General features: G+C 49.4%; 4 protein-coding genes across 4 annotated transcripts; 3 read left to right on the top strand and 1 right to left on the bottom strand.

The window, feature by feature from the left end:
* Nucleotides 1–4,900: 4,900 nt before the first annotated feature.
* Nucleotides 4,901–9,842, top strand: LOC133904028 (uncharacterized). Its single transcript, XM_062345514.1, has 3 exons — nucleotides 4,901–5,498; nucleotides 6,978–7,173; nucleotides 8,829–9,842. Exons 1-3 carry the CDS (start codon nucleotides 5,049–5,051, stop codon nucleotides 9,428–9,430), a joined length of 1,248 nt encoding a protein of 415 aa, XP_062201498.1. The 5' UTR covers nucleotides 4,901–5,048; the 3' UTR covers nucleotides 9,431–9,842.
* A 2,693-nt stretch (nucleotides 9,843–12,535) lies between these two features.
* LOC133903047 (uncharacterized) lies at nucleotides 12,536–13,399 on the top strand. The gene has a single exon (XM_062344391.1). The coding sequence runs from the start codon at nucleotides 12,763–12,765 to the stop codon at nucleotides 13,075–13,077; it is 315 nt and encodes a 104-aa protein (XP_062200375.1). The 5' UTR covers nucleotides 12,536–12,762; the 3' UTR covers nucleotides 13,078–13,399.
* A 209-nt stretch (nucleotides 13,400–13,608) lies between these two features.
* LOC133903046 (protein HOTHEAD-like) lies at nucleotides 13,609–16,049 on the top strand. The gene is made up of 5 exons (XM_062344390.1): nucleotides 13,609–13,797; nucleotides 13,884–14,525; nucleotides 14,614–15,023; nucleotides 15,105–15,670; nucleotides 15,817–16,049. Exons 1-5 carry the CDS (start codon nucleotides 13,713–13,715, stop codon nucleotides 15,857–15,859), a joined length of 1,746 nt encoding a protein of 581 aa, XP_062200374.1. The 5' UTR covers nucleotides 13,609–13,712; the 3' UTR covers nucleotides 15,860–16,049.
* A 58-nt stretch (nucleotides 16,050–16,107) lies between these two features.
* On the bottom strand, nucleotides 16,108–22,041 carry LOC133903045 (phospholipase D gamma 1-like). The gene is made up of 10 exons (XM_062344389.1): nucleotides 20,468–22,041; nucleotides 19,845–19,961; nucleotides 19,443–19,637; nucleotides 18,991–19,239; nucleotides 18,827–18,895; nucleotides 18,592–18,739; nucleotides 18,242–18,390; nucleotides 17,964–18,134; nucleotides 17,107–17,304; nucleotides 16,108–16,836 (listed from the first exon to the last, which is right to left on the bottom strand). The coding sequence occupies exons 1-10, from the start codon at nucleotides 21,893–21,895 to the stop codon at nucleotides 16,543–16,545; spliced, it is 3,018 nt and encodes a 1,005-aa protein (XP_062200373.1). The 5' UTR covers nucleotides 21,896–22,041; the 3' UTR covers nucleotides 16,108–16,542.
* Nucleotides 22,042–24,015: the final 1,974 nt, after the last annotated feature.

The raw sequence follows: 24,015 nt of genomic DNA, 5'->3' as shown, positions 1-24,015 counted from the left end.
CGTGCGATCCATTCCTCCTCTGTGAGAAGCAGGCGCCCACCGGAGCCTTCGCTGGAGTTGGGGTCGTGACGATCTTCGGCGGCCTTAAGCCTGCCGGTTACCTCCTCTAGTGACATTTGGTCCAAGTCCAGCAGCGTCTCAATCGAGAATGCCACTTGAGAATAGCGTGCCGGCACTGCTCAAAGGAACATCTGGACCGCCTGTTCATCACTGACAACATCACCCAACAACGACAAGGTATTGATAATGCCGCTTAACCACATGGAAAAAATCTTCAATTGATTCGCCGTCCTGGAACTGGATCGCCTCAAACTTACGCCGGAGAGTTTGAGCCTTTGCTTGTCGCACGCGCTCTACACCCATTTTCATGGTTTTGAGAGCCTCCGAGGCCTAATTGGCGGTACGCTTGACGGCAAGTGCAGCCAGCATTTCCGCCGGAACAGCACAAAGGATAGCTTCTAGGGCTAGTCGGTCACCGCAGTACTCAACTTCGTTGTTGATGTCGACGCCTACTTCAACAACTGCCCACAAGCCCCTGGCCTGCAACATGACCTTCATAATGAGCGTCTAATCGTTGTAGTTAGTACGGGTCAAGGTCAGGTAGTTCGTCGTGCCGCCGATTTCCTTCACCACTCGCTGGACAGGAGCTTGCTGGCCACCGGCGTTGCAGTACCTTGATCTGTGCCGGGGTGGTGCGGGCGAGTGGCGACGATTTCCTAGAGGAGTCTGCGATCTCCTCGGTGGATGTCTAGAGGTCGACATGGTGGCCAGGATCGTACAAGCTCTGATGCTACTTGACAGCTCTTAGATCGCTCGCAACTCACTCAACCACGCCGGCGTCGTCGCTCTGAAGAAGTTCAGAGAATTGCCGGATTGCTACAGTACCTGAAGAATAGCTTCAGCGTGAGAGAGTTTCAGAGGATGTTTTGCGCTGCTCAAAGTGCCACAGCCTTTTCTGTTTTCTTCTCCTTCTATTCACCAACAAAACAGATCGTGCAGGTTCACGATGGAGTATTTTCCCGTGCCATCCCACGAGCTCCAGTCGCGCCTGCACAGGACGCGCATCAGCTCGCAAGAAAACGCGGTCAGTGCAGAACGAAAAACGGACGCTCTAACTAAAACTCCGAACTACCTGCGAAAACAGTTATCGAACTAAACTATGACTCAGCAACTAATTACATAACAGGGGAGACCAGTGGTAAGCAGTGTTGGACTAGCAGCAGACAGGCAGGCGGCGATTACGAAAACGGCACGGCTGGAACTCGAATCTCTAGGCTAAACAAAACCCGGCGCAGTACATATTCTCCCTACCTACGTGCGCCGATCAGCGGCGCTTGACTCGTGCAGAAGGGTACACGAGTGAGATCTGGGGCGAATCGAATCGATTCGCGACAGCACCAGACCGGCCGTGGAAACCGCGCCGAAGGTTCGTCCGGTCGATGCGCTGTGCATGGCGTTGTTCGAGAAGTCAAGGTAAACTAATCCTCGCAGACATAAACAATCGCAGTTACAGCCGTCGATCTCGATCACACTTTTTTCTTAAGATAATGGGAAAAAAATTCCGAACTTTTGTAACGTGTGAGGCATATAATCCTAATTTATTATTGTATCATCTTAGCTCATAGCTAAATGTTAAAAGAAATACAAGTGTAAAAGATCATATGAATGTAAATCATCGATTACATAGTCTAATACTAAACTGTCACTCATTCTTGATGAAGAGCTACCTAGCTAACACCTCCTATATTTGGCACATCTTGCTTATATTTTCTATCTCGCTTTCCTATTGTATCAATCTCTAAATCTCAGCCAATATATACCTTAAGAAACGTCTGCATAAAAGATGTTATTGTTTTCTTATCGAAGACAGTATCATTACGATATAATTAAATTGCCAAAAAAAAAAGACAGCCACCCAATCAAAATTTCTTTCTTTTTATCTACTGTTAAGTCACTAGCCAACCACGCATAATATGATATATATCTTTAGGTATGTTAATACCTATAGCTATTTTTACTATCCACTATAATGAGTTAGCAAAGTGACACATAAAAAATAGATATTTAATATTTTTATTAGGGTTGTAAAAGCTGCATTTAAGACTATCATTTCAGTTTCCTTTGATCAAGTTATCTTTGGTCAAAATTACTTTTTTTTTTCTAAATACAACAAGATCTTTATTTTGAGTGGGAGCTTAAATTTTTATAACCAGTTATTTGGGAAATATGATGAGCTTATTAATCATCTGTTTGTATATGAAATGGACTGAAAAACTCCTATTTACATATAGTTTCCATCTAAATATGTCACGTTCATCGGAGAAATTAATATGTATTAACTTTGATACTATATTGTGTCAGTAAATTAGCTTGTCTTAAATGATTGTCGATGGAAGGAAATATTCAGAGATATTGTTCTTATCACTTACGCAATTATAGCATACCACCTCTGTCGGAGGATTAACTCCTGTCGCAGGGATCCCGAGAGACCCCTTTTTAGAGATTCGACCAGGGGATGATCCTGAATAAGTTCGTCGGAGAAATAAATGAGAGTAAATGCAACGGCCGGTGGTGGGGGGTGATGACCTAGTGCGGAGAGAAGTAAATGCACCAGAATTTAGACAGGTTCGGACCGCACGGGGACGTAATACCCTACTCCTGTATGGATGTAATAACTGTCCTGAGGAAGTCCCTCAAGGATATTGCCGGTTACAAGAATATTGTGTCTAACTAAGAGCTTGAGGCTCCTTGTTCTTGGACAGGGATTATGCCTTGAGTTGGTCTATGGTTCGATTCTTGCGGTCTCTTGCTCGATTGCTTGTTCGCTTGTTGGGTTGTTGGGTTCTTGGGTTGTTTTTTCTCTGTCTGTCTCTGAGGCCTTCTTTTCTTCTTGTGTGTGCCGACTCTTTTATGCACTCACCGGCTGAGGCATGCTCCGAACGGGAAGGAGGGGGCACAAGTTCCAAGATGCCACGACTGGAAAAGGCGTCATCATTTCTTCTGGGCGAAGTGACCGGGGGGTGGGAAACGCGGTGCACGCCCGGTCACCTGTCACCATAAGCGCCCTGGCAACGGGCGCCGTAGAGAGGGCCCACCGGGCAGCTCGCCCTGTCTTGTTCCTCTGCCACTGCAGGGCGGCAGGCGGAATGCCTTGATCCTGGCGACGTTATCCCGAGACACATCGGGTGATACGGGACGAGACCCGTGCAATTAATGGCCCCACGCTTCTCTGCCAAAACGTGGCAGGAACTGACACTGCGGCGGGAGCAGTTGGGGATGTCAGGCCGCGCATGCTCATTAAATGCGGCCTCAGACCTCTGACTGATTGACACCTCATCGGCGGGCCCCTCGGGGGCCTTTCTGGGTCGTCGGGGCACCGAGCGCTCGGGGGTACTGTTCACCTCCCCGAGCACTCTCTCCCGAGAATGCCTATCCTTGTCCTCGGGGGTACTGTTTACCTCCCCGAGCACTCTCTCCCGAGCACTCTTGCACAAACCTTCGGGGAACCGAGCGCTCGGGGGCTGCCACGTGCAGCCCCGCACACTCTCTCCCGAGCACTCTTGCACAGATCTTTCGGGGAACTGAGAGCTCGGGGACTGCCACGTGCAGCCCCGAGCACTCTCTCCCGAGCACTTTCACACTGACCCTCGAGGAACCGTGCGCTCGGGGACTGCTGCTCGCAGTCCCCGAGCACCCTCTCCCGGAACTTAGCTCTTCTGATCGTCAGGAGACTAGGGTGCTCAGGGGTGACCGGGCACCTCCCCGAGCACTTTCTTCCCGGTACTTAGACTCTGCGGATCATCGGGGAACTGGGGTGCTCGGGGACCAGGGACTGTGACCCCGAGCACCTTCTCCCGGAACTTAGACTTTCTTCACCCCGCAGGAGGGACCTCGCGGGACGATGACACGTGGTGGACGGTTGGCCTGGCCTCAGGACTCAGAGATCCCCGGTTCCTGATACACCGACAACCTCATAGTAACATGATAGAGTTAAGGATATTGCTCATTTAGGGTTCATTCTGTAACCACTTGTCATTTCAAAATCTAATTTGAGTTATAAAAAACCATTTAAAAAATTCACTCCTAATTTTTATAAAACCAGTGTAAAAATGAGAATCTCGAATGTCGATCACACTGCTTGCTTAGTTTGAAACATTTACTACCAGTACCGGTTACCGCCAATGCTTTTGTTCAAGGGAGTCGAAGCGAAGGAGAGCACTCTGACGCTGCCATCTCCCCGACATCCCGGCTGCCCTCAGAGCAGCTTTCGCTACGCTGCACTGCTCCGTGACCAGCACAGGCCCTTCGAGCAATTATGAAACACAGCACTCGTGCCCATTTTTACTGTGCTTTTGTTTTCCGGAACCTTCAGACCAACGACCATGCCGAAGCCCTTCAATTCTGCACCGGCTTGGACTGTGGTAACCAACCAGGATCAAGCACCAGCTAGCTCGTGCCTCAGGGCGTTGCCACTTGTGTCGAATTCACTGCATACAATCCATCTCGATTGTTTATTTTTTTTCATCTCATATCTGTCTATCTGTTTTTTTTTTATATTTTTTACTATCTTTTTAATATAAATCTTAATACAAATAAATGATGTTGACCTAACGGAATTTCTCGATTGTTTATTTTTTCATCTCATATCTATCTATTTTTTAATTTTTTATTATTTTTTTCTATCTTTTTAACACAAATCTTAATATAAATAAATAACCTCACGGAATTTTCGTATTCTTAGGCTCATAGCCGTAGCCACCCCGGGTGGGTGATATGAGCAGGAATTCCATAGTAACCTTGCGGCAGGGCTAGGCAATGGAGCACGCTCCGGTGTCGTGATCCCCCGTGCGTTTCGCATATTTAACCCGCTGCCGCACTCGACTCCGTCCACTTGCACCCACCGCACGCGGCGCGCCACGCCCGCCCTGTCCCCCTGGCTGGCCTCCCCCGCCGCTGCCCGCTCTCCTCCTCCCACGTCACCCACACCACACTAGCTCAGATCCGAGACCCTTAGTACGTGAGTGAGTGACGTGACAGCACAGGCGGCAATGGCGGGTGTGGGCACGCCGCTGAGGCTGAAGGATCTCCTGGAGCTGGACTGCGACTCGTGCAGCGCCGCCGGCTTCAGCTGCTACCCTCGGCGCCTCCCCACCGCGTCGCCGCCAATGTGGCACCTGCTCGAGTCGTCCGACGCGGCTCGCCGCTTCGGCCGCTCGCCGTCCCTGCGGCGCCCGGGTAATAAGCTAGCCGACCTCTCGAGGAGCCTCTCGCGCCGGCTCAGGGGCGGCTTCTGGCGGCACCGCGACGAGGAGGCCGCGGCGACTGTGAGAGGGTGCGGCTGCGGCTCCGAGCCGGAGACGTCGTCGGAGTCGAGCGACACGTCCGGCGGGAGGAGGATGATGTCCCGGTCCGAGTCGGACTCGGACTTCTCGTCGGCGAGCTCGGCCTCGGAGAGCATGTACGCTGCCGTACTGCCCGCCGCCGGAGACGAGCACGAGGTAATTATCTTCTCTCCGCGTTCAACATGCTTCAATAATTGGGCGTTAATTCAGTTATGGCCTCTCATTTCACTGGCTTCGGTTAGTTACATCACATTACTTATATATGAACATGCTCTGGATCAGAGTGGATTAGACATGAAAACGGTTACGGAAGCCCCATCACCCATTGATGCCACAATCAAAGACACAGTGCTGCACAACCACACACGGCCTGCTCATTTACGCGGATCTCTTGAACTGTGCCTCTGCATGCACGAAGCATCCAACGGAATCGGCTGCATTATGCGCAGCACGATTATCATAGGCTACACTGCACGGCCCTACTCGCACAACAGTGCAGAGGAGTAATTTGAGTAGCTCATGCTGGTACCGCTATCCGTCGCGCCAATCGTGGCGACTGATTGATGGCGATGACCGGCCTAGATTGTACTAGCACCCAGGGGAGTGTTTACCCTGCTGTTTGACAGTAATCTACTCCACTGAACCGGCTCACTAGGAGTGCCTAGATTGTACTAGCACTCAGGGGAGCTAAACGGGAAATGCAACTCCGATAGCCACAAAGTGTTTACCCTGCTGTTTGACAGTAAATTACTTCTCTGAACCGGCTCACTAGGAGTGCTTTACAGTAATTTTCTCGTAGATCAATGAGATTCGTGCCTCGCATTGTGTTTACCTTGACTCCGGGGTAGGCTCATTAAGTACCGAGTACTGGTTGTCTGGTCGTCAAGTACTGAAAGGTCGGTGAGAAATGAATCGCTGGTCCACTGCTGCAACTGTTCGGACACCCAAACCACCATCCTGTTCACGATGATGCCCGGCCCAGCGTCCTGTGTCCACGACGTGGGCTCTGGACCAAAAGGAAAAAGGTTGCTGCGAGCATAAATGTAGTAGGCCTATGCACAGTCAGCGATTTCAGCTTGTCGGGACGTGAGCACAGCACTGAAAAAGGCTCACTCACGTCCGCACACGCCGGTGAACTACACAGTGTTCTTGGTCCGGCCGAAGTCCGAACAGTCGAACACCATAGGCGTAGCTTCGAGCCTTCGACCGAGCAGAGTGAAGGCTCTGTCTGTGCCACCATGGCCTCCTCTACTGTTCCGGCCGGCAGCCGGCAACGGCCATTACCAATTTGCCACACTGCACGTACTAGTAGCCATGCTCACGCTAAGCCGGCGCCGCAAGTTCTGCTCGTCCCGGCCGTGCTTTGTCTTCTACGAAAAGTTCACGGCTCCACCGGCACGAAACGACCGGGAGAGCGAGCAGCCGGGCGCACGGCGCCGAGGGACAGCCACGCGCGCGTGCGTCCTTTCCGATCTGCTGCCGCTGCTCCGTACTACGGCTTGGACTGTCGACGTTGCCGTGGCAAATTATTTACTTGCAGCTTTGTTAACAGTGGTGGCATGGTTGTTGAGCTGAAAGGTTGTGTCTGCCTGTCTGGTACTCTGGTGCATGCATGGCTGCCGTGCAATAACGCAGGCGATGAAGAGGGGGTCCAGCTCGGGCTCGGAGGTGGACGACGACCAGGAGCAGCTCAGCCCGGTGGCCGTCATGGATTTCCCCTTCGACGACAGCGGCGAGGCCGGGGAAGGTGGCGGCGGCGACGCCGAGGAACGGAGGGACGACGCCGGCGCGTGCTCGCCTTCCTTCGATGACAGCCTCGCGGGTCTCCAGAGTAAGTGATCTTCTCCGAATCATTAATCATTAAGTACAGAAAAGAAACAGTAATCCGTGTCCATGCATGAACAGTTAGTTCAACCGTGTGCAAATAATCACCGAAAGAACACAAGAAAGTAAACGTAAAATTCAGGAACTACATGTCATTTAACTCACGAGGCCGTGGACTTGTACACCCAATCGAGTCCTGATTCACGGATGAAGTTGAGGTTGAGGTCACTCGTGTTGTCATGTATAGTGTGTCTTGTCAGTCCGGAGAAAATGTACTAGATAGAGCAGATGCACTGAGCAACTGACCATGCTCAATGCTGGTGTATTTTTATTTAAAAAAGTTAAATTTTGTAGAGTTTGACTAATAATTAGTTAAATTATGTGTATAATTAGTTTATACAAGTTGTACCAATAGATTCATGTTTTAAAGTGCTTTTAATATAATATTAATTTTATAGTAATTGATAATATATCTAAGAAACATTAAAAATCAAAATCTACTTTTAAAATATATATTTTAATTTAAAAATACAGCCGAATTGCAATCATGCCATATGTAGTAGAAAGATATTACAAAAGCCGTGCTAATAGTTCAACTGCTCGGACACGATACGGTGATCATACTGGACCCACACGGCCAGTGACGGTCGGAAAAAGGCCACAGCCTATTCTTCCGGTTGCGCGTACGTGTTCGTGTCATTTAGTTTGACCATGATTTGATTACGCATTGCAATCATTACATTGTATCATATCGTATATTTGCTAATCGGAGGCTATTTCAGAAATTCCACGGTAATTCTTGGATGAGACACATTAATACAAAAAGAGAAATGCAAATCATCCGATCCTTAATTTTAAAGATCCAATTAGATCTACGGCTGATATTCCATACTCAATATCCTATCTCTTAGTTGTGTGTTATTTAAACCAAATGAATCACGTGCAAGGCTTTCCCAACCAATTCAAGTACAGGCAATAATCCGTTTAGGACACATACGTACACGTAAAAGGTCTCGAGTCCAACTTGGCAAAGGTGGTAATTAAGGAAACTTTGACTTGGAAAAAACAATGACTATGCTATAACACAAATGCACCAAGCATGAATCGAGCAAAATAACCAAAACTTGGATTATGAACTATTTTTTTTTTCCAAAGATCCGGTCTGAGCAACTAAGGCTCAAATTTACTCCATGATTTTGCATCAATGATCGGGGACGACAACCTTTGTAGAAAAAATCGAAACAAGCAACCGTCTCAGCTTCTTTTAGTAGGTCTCAAATAAACGACTGTGAAAAGAGCTAAACAATTTATTTGAACAAGAATTGTGAAACCTACGTCTACGTGTAGTTGTCACATGTCTAAATTGCCCCAATTCTTTGTCATTTCATAACATCAAACGACTGCTTAAAAAACAATTATCTACATAGTTGTTGTGGGAGAGATATGTTTCTAATATTCATGAGTAAACTATGTGTTCCTATTTGCAAACCATAAAATTGTGATTCTAAAATAATGCCACCTACCTTTCCACGCTTAAAATTTTGGAACACGTAGCTAATTATTCTACAAACTTTGAATCCTCATGAAAATTTGTTAGCCCGTGAAGCGCACGGATTGATGAACTAGTATGCTTAATTCATTTCCCCTTTCGACATTGAGCAGGGAGAAAGATGCACGAGATCCGACGGTTCGGGAGCCTCGACGAGGATCTCGAGGCGAGCCTCGCAGCCAGCTCGGACCCCGATGGCCTCGCCGACGACGTCCCAGTACAGCAGCTCCATTGCTGCACCGACGCGACAACGCAGCCACGCGCAAGCAGCGGTCACCGCGGCGCCGACGTCCACGACGAGCCAGACGAGCACGGCCTCCTTACGCTGCTCATGGGCACGGTCTCGGCCGGCGCGGACGTCGTCTCGGAGCGGCTTCTGCTCGATTTCTTCGTCGAGATGAAAGTGAAACGACGCTCGGAACACGCTGGGCTCCCAGCGCCGGCCGGCCTGCTGCCGCGAAAGGCCGAACGATTGGGAGACGGTGAGATTCTGAGGGCGGCCAGGGGATGGTTGGACGGCGCGGGGACTGAGCTGTGGGGTTTGAAGGACGTGCCGCGCGGCGGGGAGACCGTCGTGGCGGAGATGGAGCGGGGGCGGCGGTGGATGCAAGTCGGCGAGGAGGAGCGGGAGATCGGTGTGGCCGTGGCGGGGAGGGTGATCGATCAGCTGGTGGATGAGGTGGCGTGGGATTTGGTTTTGCAGGTCTGGATGTGAACTTGGATGTTAACGTGGAATGCAACAGAGCGTGTATGCAGCAAATGATGAACTTGCTTGGCAGATTGCATGGCCATCTAGCGTACGTGGTAGCAAGTCACGGACTCCCAAGAGTACTGTCGCTTCATGTAGGAGGAAGTGAGCAATGGTAGCAGAGTACAAACCTCTGTTCAGATCTGCCAAGTGCAGAGAGCTCCATCATAACCTCGAGATAACATTATCTAAAAAAAACAACCTCAAGATAAACTTACGTAAATCTTTCCTTATCGGGCTGGGCTGGTTTCCGCGGGCCTAGGAGATTACAATATCCCAGTACAGCCCATGTGTGCCGTTGTGTCACTACGTGGGCCAGGTCACCTTAATTTGCTAAACTAAGGCCTGAAAGTTTTGGGCCTGATTGTTCGGCTAGTGGTGCCTGTTTGTTTCGCATGTCTGTTTCTGAGGATCTGTTTGGTAGAGTTCGTTTTGATTTAAATTTTTTGTGGAAAATGATTTTCTATGAAAAATGTGATTGGAAGTGATTCTCTAGAATAAACTATATGGAGGAAGTGATTCTATACGAAAAGTGAATTATGTGAAGCTATTTTTTCAACTCTCTAGCTTCTAGTTCATTTCAGATAATCACTCCCACGGATTCCACTTAGTGAATTAAAAATTAAAAGCTAACCCATGATTCCAGCCGAAAAGCTGTTCTGAAAGCTCTGCCAAACAACCCCTGAATATCATTGAACAGAGTCGTTCTGTTGAACAAAATCTCTTGCTATGCAGTGTATCTGGGTAGAGACGCGAGGATATACTTCACTCATTAGGTTTTAAATTTGGTGCCCACAATATATATATATATATATATATAGACACACACACATACATATAAGTATTTACAGTGTTTCTATTTGTAAGCGTGTGAGAGGATGTGCACAATACACTTGCTGGTGTGTGGTCGTGTGTCATCTATGTAAATGCAGAAAAAAATAAAGACTATTTTTATATAAATAGACAACTCTCCTATTAGTTTTTTAAGAAGAACTCGGTTCTGCTACCGTACTACCGTCCCAATTGTAACCATAGACTTCGCTTCTTCCTAATTCTGTAACTTCTCTGCATCAAATGTAATTATACTTGCTAGGAAAAGGTAAGGGAGAAAAGAGAAAAACTACGCAAGATATGATAAGATACAAGGGGTCTGTGCCTTCAGCCTAACCCGTTACTGCTCCATATCTCATGCTTCCGGTGCCTCCACGCAGGGGCAGAGCTAGGTCTGACTTAAGACTCAAGCTGTGTCTAAAACCGAACACAGCCGTGACCGGTGGTTCATAGGAGCTACAGAAAAAATAAAAAGTAGAATACAAACTACGACCTGGATCACGGCTCCAGGTGTCCCAATGGCCTTTTCGCTGATTTTGCATGGAAAATGCGTACCAGAGCTGCTGGAAAGACCAGTTTCCATGGCCATGCCCAGCCCACCCGTTGGCTCGCTCACATTCTTGGGAATCGTTTCGCGAGGCGACGTGGCGGGTTGTGGTGGCTAATGTGTGTGGGCACGGTTGGCGTGCGACGAAATCGGCGGCTTCATCACATGACCGCGGCAGGCGAAGCGGTCCCAGCGTTGAGGAGTCAGTGCTCGCTGACAGCCGGTGCCGCACACGTAGGCGCCGGCGGCCGCGCGCCGTGGAGGCGTGCATGCCGTGCCTGCTTCTCTTTTGTTTCCGTTTCTTGGGTCGGTGAGGCGTCAAATCAGCAAGGGGCTGTGAAACGAGACACGTCCAGCTCCTGGATCGTCTCGTTCCTCAGATGGGATGGCATTTTGCAACGCGGCAGACCGTAGATGGAAGCGTACGTGCGTGCCTGCTCGTGGGGGTCGTTTGTCACGGACCTCACAGCAATCGAGGGAGGGAAGATCCGATGAGGAAGAAAGGAAGCACAAGGAAGAACACGAGATAGTTCAGACCCAAGGCCGTGATCCTTTTTGCTTTCTGATCACGAGTGTCCTTACAGGCTGGGGCTCTGCCCAGTTTAGCCACCCGTCCAGACCGGATCCACACAGACAGCTGCCAGCTTACATCATGCCGGCGGACTACACTCGAACGCCTCAACGCTGATCACACGATCGTCTCATCGCTCTGCTGCTGCTGCTGGGCGCCGTCTCGCTCTGAAGGTTGTTGTCGGATAGCTACAGGTCCTGGCATCGTTTCGTGGCGGTTCTTGGGTTCGCCGTGGCGCGTGGGACTGTGGGAGAGCGGACTCCAGCATGGCCATGGAGTCGACCGGCCGGCCGGCCGGCCGGCCGGCGAGCCAACAGCCACGCGCCGAAAGTGTGTTCGATCGAGGAGACGCCACTTGGGTGGTTGGAACGGTACCTCGCTGCGTCCGTCGTCGTGCCGTTGCGATTGCAGGATGTGTGTTAGGCACTGATAAAGTTCGTGAAACAATGCACATTTTCGTACTTGTTTTCAGCTTCCTAATACAAAGCGTCCAACTCCAGTAAGACACAAGACAAACCACATGTTTTAGCACCTAACACCATGTTTTATGGCGTTGTAAAGATCCTACATAATTATGCTTTGCAAAGGACTTTGTACGACCTCAAGAAAAGTGGCTCTTGCAAGCGCAATTCTTGTTTGCAACTCATCAGAACTACTCTGTGTTATTGATCGTGGCCTTTTTTTCTTCGAGTCATACCGATCATGCCTTTCCTAGGCAAGGAAGTAACTGATCATTCCTCCTGTGAAGACACATAAGAAAATAAAATCCATAACAGATCGATATGCTCAGCCCATACTTCACTCAATACCTTGCCGGAAATCCCAGTTTTAGCTTTTTCAAGGAGTGAAAAGACTGTTACTCGATTGTTGGTTCTGCCACTTACGGTTTTGTTTACCGGTAAATAAATTTACAAATGATCACCAGTAAATATGATTTATCGGATATATCACACAAAACTCAAATAAATATAAACAAATTTCAAATAAAAATCGAACAAAAATACCGATATATGGGATTTTTTTTTTCCAACTGCCACCCACGGACCCACCTCAGCACACATCGATGGCTCCACTTCAGCTAGCTTGCCCACAGCCTCCCACCATGTCGAAGTGTCCACCGAAACCATCCCATCACCCCCTCATCCAATTCCACTTCCATCCATGAGTCCCCTCATCTATATAAACCTCCTGCCCCCTAGCTACTCCAAACACACACGCACCAAGCAGAGCAGGCTCAGCAGTCAGCAGAGCAAAGACTTGGGACAAACACACTGCAAACTGTGTCTTGTTGTTGCAGGAATTGCCGCAGCCACACTGTATTCTCTATAGTGTAGACATTAATCACTGGTGATGGCCGGAGAGCGGCGGCGGTCGGGGACGGCAGACGCGGCGTCGTGGTGGTGCGGGCTGGCGCTGGCCGCGCTGCTGCTGCTGGTGGTGGGGTCGCTCGCCGGCGCGGGGGAAGAGCGCGGAGGGGGGCTGGTGGTGCGCGGGGCCCGGCTGGCAACGCGGCCGTGCGAGGAGATCTACGTGGTGGGGGAGGGCGAGACGCTGCACAGCATCAGCGCCAGGTGCGGCGACCCCTATATCCTGGAGAAGAATCCGCACGTCCAGGACCCCGACGACGTCTTCCCCGGCCTCGTCATCTGGATCACGCCGCCATGAAGCATACCGGGAGCACGCCATGGTCGAGCCCTAGTTGATGGAGCGAATCGGAAACAACAGCCCTAGTCGTTTGCGGATTCCTATCGTATATTTGTTGACTGTATATAGGAATAAGAAATGAAACGGTTGGTTAATGGAATCCCTAGATTAATAGGGTAGTTAGTAGGATAAGTGCATTAAGATTAGTGCCGCCAAGTGTTGCCGTTTGGAGAGGGTCCAGCTTGATGAAGGCATGGACCTGGTCTCATAGGATTTTTTTTCCAAACGTCAGCGACCGAACTTGTTTATGCATTGAGAACCATGCAGGTGCAAAACGATTTCAAGATTGGCAAGTAAACTCTCCTGCTTGCTGCTCACAACAAATTGATCTCATCGATCTGATCATTCTGCTCCGTGTAAAAAGCTCAGCATCAAATCTGCATGCAAAGCAAAGCAAAGCAAATTATTGCTGAGGCGTCCCTAGTTTATCTATTACCATGTCCTGGATTCTACACGCAGCTCATCTTTGCACTGTAGAACAACCGTGCATTATTTGACATCTACTCTCGATCTACCTATGAGCTAACTCCAGATATATAAACGAGCCGAACTTTTCTCCTATCTAATCACTGCTGTTGCTGGGTTAGCCTGCGAAAATGGCGCCTGGGCTTGCGAGCTTAGTGGCACTGGTTCTGGCCATCGTTCTTGGCTCGCTGTGCCTCGTCGCGCTCTCAGAGGACGGTGCGTGTGCTCTGGTGTGCTTTGGATCTTGCAGCTTTGCAACGTGTGGATTGCCATGGTCATATGCTCCTTCTGGTGATGTGCAGAACAACTCGAGAACCTGTGGTTCGTGCGGCGCGCACAGGACGCGCCCCTGGTGTCGCACTACAACTACATCGTGGTCGGCGGCGGCACGGCGGGGTGCCCGCTGGCCGCGACGCTGTCGGAGCATTCCCGCGTGCTGCTCCTGGAGCGGGGCGGCCTCCCCTACCGCAACATGTCGAACCAGCAGCACTTCACGGACGCGCTGGCGGACACGTCCCTGGCGTCCCCCGCGCAGCGGTTCATATCGGAGGACGGCGTGGTGAATGCGCGCGCGAGGGTGCTGGGCGGCGGGAGCTGCCTCAACGCCGGGTTCTACACGCGCGCCAGCAACGACTACGTGCGCGCCGCCGGGTGGGACGCGCGGCTGGTGAACTCGTCCTACCGCTGGGTGGAGCGCGCGCTGGTGTTCCGCCCCGACGTGCCCCCCTGGCAGGCCGCGCTCCGCGACGCGCTGCTCGAGGCTGGCGTCACGCCCGACAATGGCTTCACGTTCGACCACGTCACGGGCACCAAGATCGGGGGCACCATCTTCGACAACAGCGGGCAGCGGCACACCGCCGCCGACTTCCTCCGCCACGCGCGGCCGGGGGGGCTCACCGTGCTGCTCTACGCAACCGTCTCAAGGATCCTCTTCAGACAGCAAGGTACGTGCATGCCTCTGCACTCACACAGTGCTGACGAGACGATCAGTTCTTAACTGAAGAATTTGCGCAACTGTTACTACTGTGACAGAGGGGGTGCCGTACCCGGTGGCATACGGGGTGGTGTTCACCGACCCGCTGGGGGTGCAGCATCGGGTGTACCTCCGGGACGGCGCCAAGAACGAGGTGATCCTGTCGGCGGGGACGCTGGGGAGCCCGCAGCTGCTGATGCTGAGCGGCGTCGGCCCACAGGCGCACCTCGAGGCGCACGGCATCCAGGTGCTGGTCGACCAGCCCATGGTCGGGCAGGGCGTGGCCGACAACCCGATGAACTCGGTGTTCATCCCGTCGCCCGTGCCCGTCGCGCTCTCCCTCGTGCAGGTCGTCGGGATCACGCGGTCCGGCAGCTTCATCGAAGGCGTCAGCGGCTCCGAGTTCGGCATCCCCGTCTCCGAGGGCGCCTGCCGCCTTGCCCGCAACTTCGGCATGTTCTCTCCTCAGGTGCGATCGGCTTAATCTCCTGCGCCTTCGATCCTTCCTTCCATGCCGAGAATGCAGTACTGATCGACCGTCGTGCGGCAGACCGGGCAGCTCGGCACGCTGCCGCCGAAGCAGAGGACGCCGGAGGCGCTGCAGCGCGCGGCGGAGGCGATGCGGCGGCTGGACAGGCGGGCGTTCCGGGGCGGCTTCATCCTGGAGAAGATCTTGGGCCCGGTCTCCTCGGGCCACATAGAGCTGCGCTCCGCCGACCCGCGCGCGAACCCCGCGGTGACGTTCAACTACTTCCAGGAGGCGGAGGACCTGGAGCGGTGCGTGCACGGCATCGAGACGATCGAGCGGGTGATCCAGTCCCGAGCCTTCGCCAACTTCACCTACGCCAACGCCTCCGTCGAGTCCATCTTGACCGACTCCGCCAACTTCCCCGTCAACCTGCTGCCGCGGCACGTCAACGACTCGCGCTCGCCAGAGCAGTACTGCAAGGACACCGTCATGACCATCTGGCACTACCACGGCGGCTGCCAGGTCGGCGCCGTCGTCGACGACGACTACCGGGTGTTCGGGGTGCAGCGGCTGAGGGTGATCGACAGCTCCACCTTCAAGTACTCCCCCGGCACGAATCCGCAGGCCACCGTCATGATGCTCGGAAGGTAACCCAAGATGACCTAGTTTCCCTCAATTAACCGAGTACTTTTGGAGAGTTCAAAAAGATGACGCCGTTTCTGACGCATCTGAACTGTCTCCTGAACTCTCATGAGATTTATTGAAGTAAATATACTGGTCTGAATCTGTGCAGGTATATGGGTGTGAAAATTCAGGCTGAGAGATGGAGGAAATGATTAAGAGCAAATCGTTTCAGGATGGTCTAGGCGGTGACAATGCAAGCGACTCATTTGTAACTGGGTACCAGCTTTAGAGTAGGCTTTATTTTTCTCCATACATTTTACTCTTCTATAGACATAGCTCTAGTTTCTGATTGTTAATTCTGAAACCCTGACACCCCCTTGAGATGCATTGCTCAGCGTTTCAGAAGAACAGTGAAAAACTAAGCTGCAAATGCATGATGAAGAAATAAAAGAATTTGCAATTTCATCAAATACCGAAAAGTGATTCTACCAACGATACTTCAAAATACTCCGCAGGATCCATTTACACTGCAGACACTAATTTTCCAGGATTTACGTGGAATAGAAAAATACCTCTTGTCAGTTGCTACAAATGCCATATCTCTCAGAGGGATCTGGCATGAAACCTCATTAATTTTTCTGTACAGGGACCGGATACAGGTAACAAATTAATATACTAGGTATATGCACTAGATACAACAAGGAAGAAAAAGTACAAAAAGGAGAAGAAAAAAGAATGCCCTGTTAGTAGTTCCCCTATTTGCATGCAACCTATATCGCTTGCAAAATTTTCAACCTATCCATGCCCTCAAGGAATAGCATAAGCTACTCACTATCCCTGTTCTCCAGCATACCCCAGAAGTCACTTGCAATACTTATAATTGCACAGAGAAAATTCATATTGTGAGGTTTTCCTGGATGGCCAGAAATGAGCCACAAATGTTCCCGCCAAAATCTGGGAATGTTGGGCATTCAGGCAACGGCTTCACCTTGCCTTTACGGTCAACACTTATAGGATACTTCAGGAGGTGGCCTCTCATCTCTGTCACCTCATCAGCAATGAACTGCTTCCAGTTCTCTTCGCCAATATTCCGAACCCGCCTCATGCATTCAAGGCTCTCTGGATGGTTAAAGTCTTCCTCAATAGCTCCAATATGTTCAGCCCAGAGTGACATTCTGTAGCCATATATCTACACGTGAAATCACCAAATTTGATTTAGTGTACAACTCCAGATGCATCAATTGCGTCATGAAATCAATTGTGCCCCTGACACATGACACAACTAAAACTAATATATAGCCCTAACGAAGCAGTAGCAGTGAAGACATGAAAGTATAATAACGAACTACAAGTACAGTCTCAAAATAGAAGCTTATGGCTTATGAGGACAGATCAGTTTTGTATGTCATCAGAAATATAATACACAAGAGATTCGTGAGCTTGAGACATGAGGCATTACCTGTCCACGGGGAGCAGAGATCTTATTCTCCCATGTATACTGTGGCTGATATGCTCCCATCGCAATCTCAGTATCTCTTATTCCTTCCATGGATCTCTGGTTAATGTTAGCTGATCCAATGATCACGTACTCATCATCCACAATCATGCCTTTCGAATGTACATATACCATGAATCTCCTATTTTTCCTAGCTTGTTCCTGAACAGTAAGTGCAAAATATATGACTCAGCTTGCATGCAGGGCAAGACTCGGAAGAACAGCACAGCGTACAGAAATAAAAATTCATGTCAAGTGTCAAAATAGATTGTGTGAGAGAAAGTAATAAATTAACAGAAAGTAACTGGTAATTTTGGTACAGTTGAGTTAAATACCCACACAATGCAACTTGGGTCAAATCTCTTCAGTCATTGACCCAAAGGTTCTTTAAATTCTTTTAAACAAAAAGCTCAAGTGGAAATCCTAATTTTCCAAATAGCCTCTTACAGATATCTCAAGTGCATGCACTGGCCATTTGGCCTTCATGTATGGTCAAAACAACAAGACCTTATACCAATCTCCTTTAAGAACCAGTATGATATGGCTATTCCCAGTAAAATTCATCAGCAGAGCAAGATACAACCTGAATCTTTAAAATTGTGGTACAAGGTGCACCATACAGTCTAACGGAACCATGTCAGTACTTTGCCAAGAAAAAGAGAGAACTGTTGAGCTCAGTCCACTTGAAGGTCACATAAACTCAATGTAGTGTTAGCTACTTTATTTAATACTATAACTGAAAAGTTTTTTGCCAAACAAATTAAAACTGCTGCAAATCCTCAGCATAGTTTGTTGAACAAAAAACAAGAAAACAGTCTCACTTGAGGATTATTTGCTGTATGTGACGCCTTTGAAGTGCTAGTGCTGTCAGCAATTTCACGATTGCCAAGGCAAAAGAAGTTTAAATAATCCTGAGGCTCGTATAAATCATCCAGGCCTACTTCTTTCAAGGCCGTATATATCGTCCCGTACATCATTTGCATGGTTTTGTTCTGCGGTGTAAATAAAACAAAGATTGATTACACCATACAAAAAACTGGGTATCACCAACACGATCACATTAAAGACACAAGGCAATGACAGAAATGCTAATTCTAACCTGCCAGTACAGAATTCTTTGTGTAGTAGCACCTGTTGGATTACCCTCAGGCCACATAGGAATTACTATGTATGCAGAAAACCTTTCATTTGCCTTGATCTTGTTTGCAATTTTGAGAGCAATTTCAATTGGTATTAAATTGTTTGCACCTGAAAGATAGAAAAAATTTGCAACCCTGAGTTGGGATCAATGAAGGAATATGGCATTATTCTGTGTTGCCATAAGATGTTTAGTACGAAAGGTATAGAAAAAAAAGGACTGTGGACTTTTTTTTTTCTGGAAGGATCAGTGCTGCATCATATCATATCATATAGAAGAACACAAAACAAAAGTTTACACTGCATTCTTACCGACATCCTTGTTTGAATCCCAATTAAATGAAGAACCAATGAAGTACTGATTCTCAATATAAATAAAATGTTGGGCTGCCCGGATAGCATGCACATAAGCTGTATGTATGCTCATGTCAATAAGTACATTCTTCCCACAAATAAGGTTCTGTTTGCCAAAGCAGAAGTTCAGTCAAAAGCAAAAGCAAAACCTACAGAATACGACATTGCTAGATGGTAACTATATTACAATTACCTTCCTGGTTGCTTCTCGTGGGTCCTTTGGAAATCCCTTGGCAGAGTTTGAATCAATAGATCGAAACACCTGAATTTCAAAGTAAAGAAAGTTCAATTCTTGAAAGATGAAATAACAAGAGGGGCAAATGTTCCTCTTTCCAACTATATGAATACTATAAATACCTGAACATGCCATGTCTCTGGATCATTGTCACTAAAATATATTGCATCATTTGTGTTTATAATCTCTGGAATTCTTTCAATACTGAGCAGAGCATCATCATACGATTTTGCCAACTTTTTAATCCCATGGCGTTTGGCCGCCTTTAACCAACGCTCCTGAAAGTTTTGCAGAACATCATAAGCAGCAGGACCGTCAATCTTGGAATGCAAGTCGTGCCACGGTTCCCTTGGGCCACGGGCATCAACTGTCTGCAAAATAATAGCAAAGAAGAATTACTTTCAGAATAGCCACAAAAAAAGACATAGGGCTAATGCAAAAAAAAAAACCTATGCCAAATCGCTTTCCTTTTGATAATTAAGAACCAAAAATCATGTAAGGTTCCTGCCTTTTCAACATTAACAAAATTCCAGGAATTATTACACGATAAACTGCACAGAAACGAAACACTTACAGCAAAGTTGGGATTGTGATAATCCTCCTTGTGCACAGTCTGAAGACTCCGAAACAGAGGATGCCAAGGTGTATCATATCGCCCACCACATAAATCAAGGCCTCCGACAAAAGCAATTATCTTTCTCCTATAATTGCCAGCATCAGCATCCACAATAACTGTTTTCTGATGATGAGTAAAAATGGTTCCTGTTTCCTGGTCCACACGAACTTCGTAGATAAATAGATGGTACTAAAAGATCATACAATGCAAGATCACTTAATAAAAAATTGGTCAGGGTTGGGGTAGACTTCTATAAATGGTAAAGATAGATATGATACTTTTAGTGTCCAAAAACAAATGATTCGTCATAAAGGGTAAATTTGTACGACATTGCCATCACAATTGAGAATTAGAGGTAACCTGCTGTTTCACCCAGCTGTGTCGCTTCCCAGCAGATCGTGGGCAAAGCAATACTTGAACTGAAGAATGCTTGAAAAATCTGCGTGTCACCTCGTCTTGAGTGCCCATGAAACCATCCTATAAGTAAAAAATTTATAAGCATGATGCACATTGATTCTAAAACATCATGAAATATGAAAGCAAACATGTTACCGAATGTCTCTAGTGAACAAGCTACCAATTAGGCGGGGTGTTACAACCAAACTGTATGATAGAGAAACTGGACACTGAGTTGAGCAATATCCTCTTTATATTATACAGTACAGATGATAGCTAGATATTTTTTTTCAAATCCTTTAACTTGAACACCACAGAAATAAATACAAAAGTAAAGTTACAGCACAGTTTACTCAGGGAAAAAAAGTTGCAGCACAGTTTAATCAAGAAATTGGTGTGCTGATTTCAATTACAGAGAAACATCATTAGTGCTACCCTGCGTCTTCTTAGCAACTTATATAAATTTGAGAAGGCATCTAAGTATTAGAACATTGATAGCATTAGAAAATTGTGGATGTAAAATTTTGCTTCTCTGGTAGCGTGAAGACCTCAAAGCAGCATATTTTCAACTCGATAATAATCCATACCGTCTTAAACCCAAGAATGTTCCTTGATGTTGGATCATCCCAAACAAGAAGCAGCACCCGCACCCCTTCCTGTGACTTCATCTTCAACAGGTCCCCAAGTGAGGGAATTTGAGCCCCATCTCTCATGAGGTGGATTGTGTGGAAAACTGACCACCCCACAATGTAAATCAACTTCCTTGCCTGGCATATGGCATCAAAGATGTCGCGCCAGCACTGCCCATGCTGGTAGCGCACTCCATGGTCAAGCCATATGTCTGGGAGGCAACCATCGGGAACATGTGCATCCTGATACAGGGTCACCTTCATGCCACGCCGCAGCGGGAAGTAAGTGTGTGGCACACCGTGACAGTCCGGACCAGCAACGACGCCATGGTGGTACGTTGTGAGGCGAGCCACCGGGATGAACTGTATGGACAGACGCAGCACGGCACCTGGAGCGCACGGCTTGCCATTGGGCTCGAGTACGGGGTAGACACCCTCAATCCTGTCCCCAGACAGAAGCTTCTCGGCAGGGGTGGACACCGCACCAATGATCTGAGCACCGAAGACATCACTGTCCTTGACGACGAACTGGACCTCGGCCGCCTCATGCCCGACGGGCACGACGAAGTTCTGCGCCCAGACAGGATTCTCGTTATTGGGGACAACGTACGTCCTCGCGACAGTGGCGTAGGAGACCTGGACGGTGACGTACGGGTCGCTGGTCATCGAGGCGTTGGACATCTTGTGGCTGACAGCGCCGGTGATGTGCGGGCTGAGGAGGTCGCCGACCGTCTTGGAGAACATGTCCTTGTTGGGCAAGCTCCGCGCGTCGTGCACCCAGATGTCGAGGCTGCCGTGGAGCAGCACCACCTTCAGCGACGCCCTCACGCTGCCGTGCTGCGACCCCCCTCCCCCCGAGGCCGCGCCGTAGGGCACCACCTGCATCCCGCCGCCGTGGCTGCTCCCGCCGCCCGAGAAGGGGGTCGAAGGCGGTGGCACGGAGGGCGACGACGCGTAGTCGTAGCGGTCGGAAAGGCGCATGGTGGCGAGGACATCCGCGATGGGGTACGACGGCGCAGAGGGCGCGGGGGAGGGGGGCTCGGGCGCAGAGGCGTGGTGGTGGTGGAAGCTGGAGCTCGGGGAGAGCGCCGGGCTCGGGCTGGCGCTCGGGTAGGAGGGATACGATGAGGGGTAAGGGTCGTACCCGTGGCCGTAAGGCGAGGGATGCTGCGTCGGCGGGTAGGCGTGCGCCGGCGGTGGCGGGTAGGGCCGGAGCGGGCCGGAGTGGTACTGCTGTGCCGGGGGTGGCGGCGGCGCGAGGTAGGGCGCGGCCGGAGCGGCGGATGGCGGCGGGTACTGGTACCCGTAGGGGTACGGCTGCGGCTGCGGGTACGGGTTCTGGTACGGCGGGTACTGCCCCTGTCCGCCGTGGTTGCCGTTCTCCATCGCCGTCCCGGCCGCCTCCCTCGTTTGGGTTCCTTCCTCGCACCCGGCACGGCTTTGATTGACCTCTCGCTCTCGTGGGATTGAAACGGAGGAGAGGGGTGGAAGAGTCGTGGGCGGCGGCGGGTTGGAATTGGAGGTTGAATGGGATCGGGAAGCAGCAAGGCGGTGGGTGGCGGGAGGTTGACCGGTTCAGATATGTATGTGGGGCCCGCGTGTCACAGGAAGACTGCGGTTACCCATGATGACGTGATTGGAATGGATAACTTAGCGGTGATGAACTCTGAAAAGGCCGAATCGATTATCCGTACGACAAGCAAAAGCGCTCATGAACTCCTTCTATTTTTCTTCTTTTTTTAAGCAGGTTGCATATCTTCTTAATTTTTTAACAAGCCGCACAAGACAATGTCTATTTCTATTGATATAGAAAAAATTCCAAAGAGATATCTAAAAACGCTATAATCAAAACAAACGACAACACTAATTATGTTTACCAATAACACCACGGCCAGCCACCAACGACTCTCACACTATTGTCACGCTACTGATAGGCTTTACACCACCGCAACAACCCATCCTCTGCACTGCCAAGCACCACCCCACCGCCAGTCACCACATTGCCAAACCACCGCACCTGTCGCCGGCCTACCGCCCTACCCCTGACATTCCACACTGTATCATCACAGTCAGCGTTGTCCTCCGCAAAGCACCACCGCACCTCTGAACACAAACGTCACCGTTGCTTCACGTCGCCCTACCTCTAGGACACCTCCCAGTTCGCCCCTACGCTGAACCAACCGTCATCATGTAGGACTGTATCCCCATCGGCCTCCGCACCTTCACGCCTGACAAATGTGCTCCTTGGGCCACCACCGCGAAGAAACCTCCTGTCATCCCGCCAATCGAGTCTTCACCGTGCAAATCCAGCCGCCACCACGCCGTCCTCCACATCGGTGTCGACATCTCCCACGAGCAGAAACAGCTTTGGCCGCCACCGACCAAAATAACACATAGTCGGGCCGCCGTAACGCACTATCGAGTGCGTGGATCGGGCCGCCGACGCACCATGATCTCGTCGGGCGCATCAACTTGCAGTCACTCGAAGAGGAAGATGAGGAGGAGAGAGAAGGAGAAAGAAACCACAACGGCAATGACGGTGGCGGCCGGACCGAGGTGGAAAGGTGGAGGGTGAAAGTCACTCCTGAGTCGCCTCACGAGACGAGACGAGGGCCTTGGGTGTCTAATTCGGTCTCTCCTTATCTTATTAATCGGGACTTCAGCTTGAATATTTTTCTCCGTTCCTGCAAACTGCTACTAGAACAACAGTTCCGGTAAAAGTAAGACGGAGTAGCTTGATTCATTCACCGCATAGATTGCTGCATTTCTTGCACGAACCAATCAATACCAAGTCTGGATAAAGACGGCTTTTCTGCATTATACTCCTACATTGTGAGTATAGTATAACATTGCAAAGACTTTGTAAGAACAGTAGAATATTAAGGGTCTGTTTGGTAGAGTTTTCTTTTATTCAAATTATCTACGGGGAGTGATTCTCTAAAGAAAGTGATTATATGGCTGAAAGTGATTCTCTAAAATAAAATATATGGAGGAAATGATTCTCTGCGGGAAGTGAATCAGGGGAAGCTGTTTTTTTTTTCAGCTCCCAACTTTTAGTTTATTTTAGAGAACTACTCCCACGGATTTCACTCAGGTAGCTAAAAGCTGAAAGCTGCTGTTTGGCAGAGCTCCTTCTAATTTCAGCCGAGAAACTGCTCTGAAAACTCTGCCAAATAGGCCCTAAACTTGCCAGAATTTTCTGAACCAGAACTGATTCCTCAAATGGGGCAGTAGAGATCGGCAACGATTTTCTAAACCAGAACTGAATCTGAACCAGAATTTTCTGAACCAGAACTGATTTTGTAAGAACCGGTGGCTTTTGGCTGCTGCCGATTGCCAAAAGAGGGCGCTTTTCCTTTCCCGTTACCTGAAAATGCCTGTAAGTTGCCATTGTTCTTCTGCATGCGCCATGCTTGCTGAAGATAGGAAGCAAAAGCGCGTTGCATCTATCCAGGCTGGTATCTGAATCCTTCGCGATACCCATAGATGTCAGACCGAAAGAGGGT

This window comes from Phragmites australis, chromosome 21 (assembly GCF_958298935.1).
Source record: "Phragmites australis chromosome 21, lpPhrAust1.1, whole genome shotgun sequence".
In the NCBI taxonomy this organism is placed as follows: domain Eukaryota; kingdom Viridiplantae; phylum Streptophyta; class Magnoliopsida; order Poales; family Poaceae; genus Phragmites; species Phragmites australis.
The sequence above is the reverse complement of the archived record's forward strand: the minus strand, read 5'-3'. Positions and strand labels throughout refer to the sequence as shown.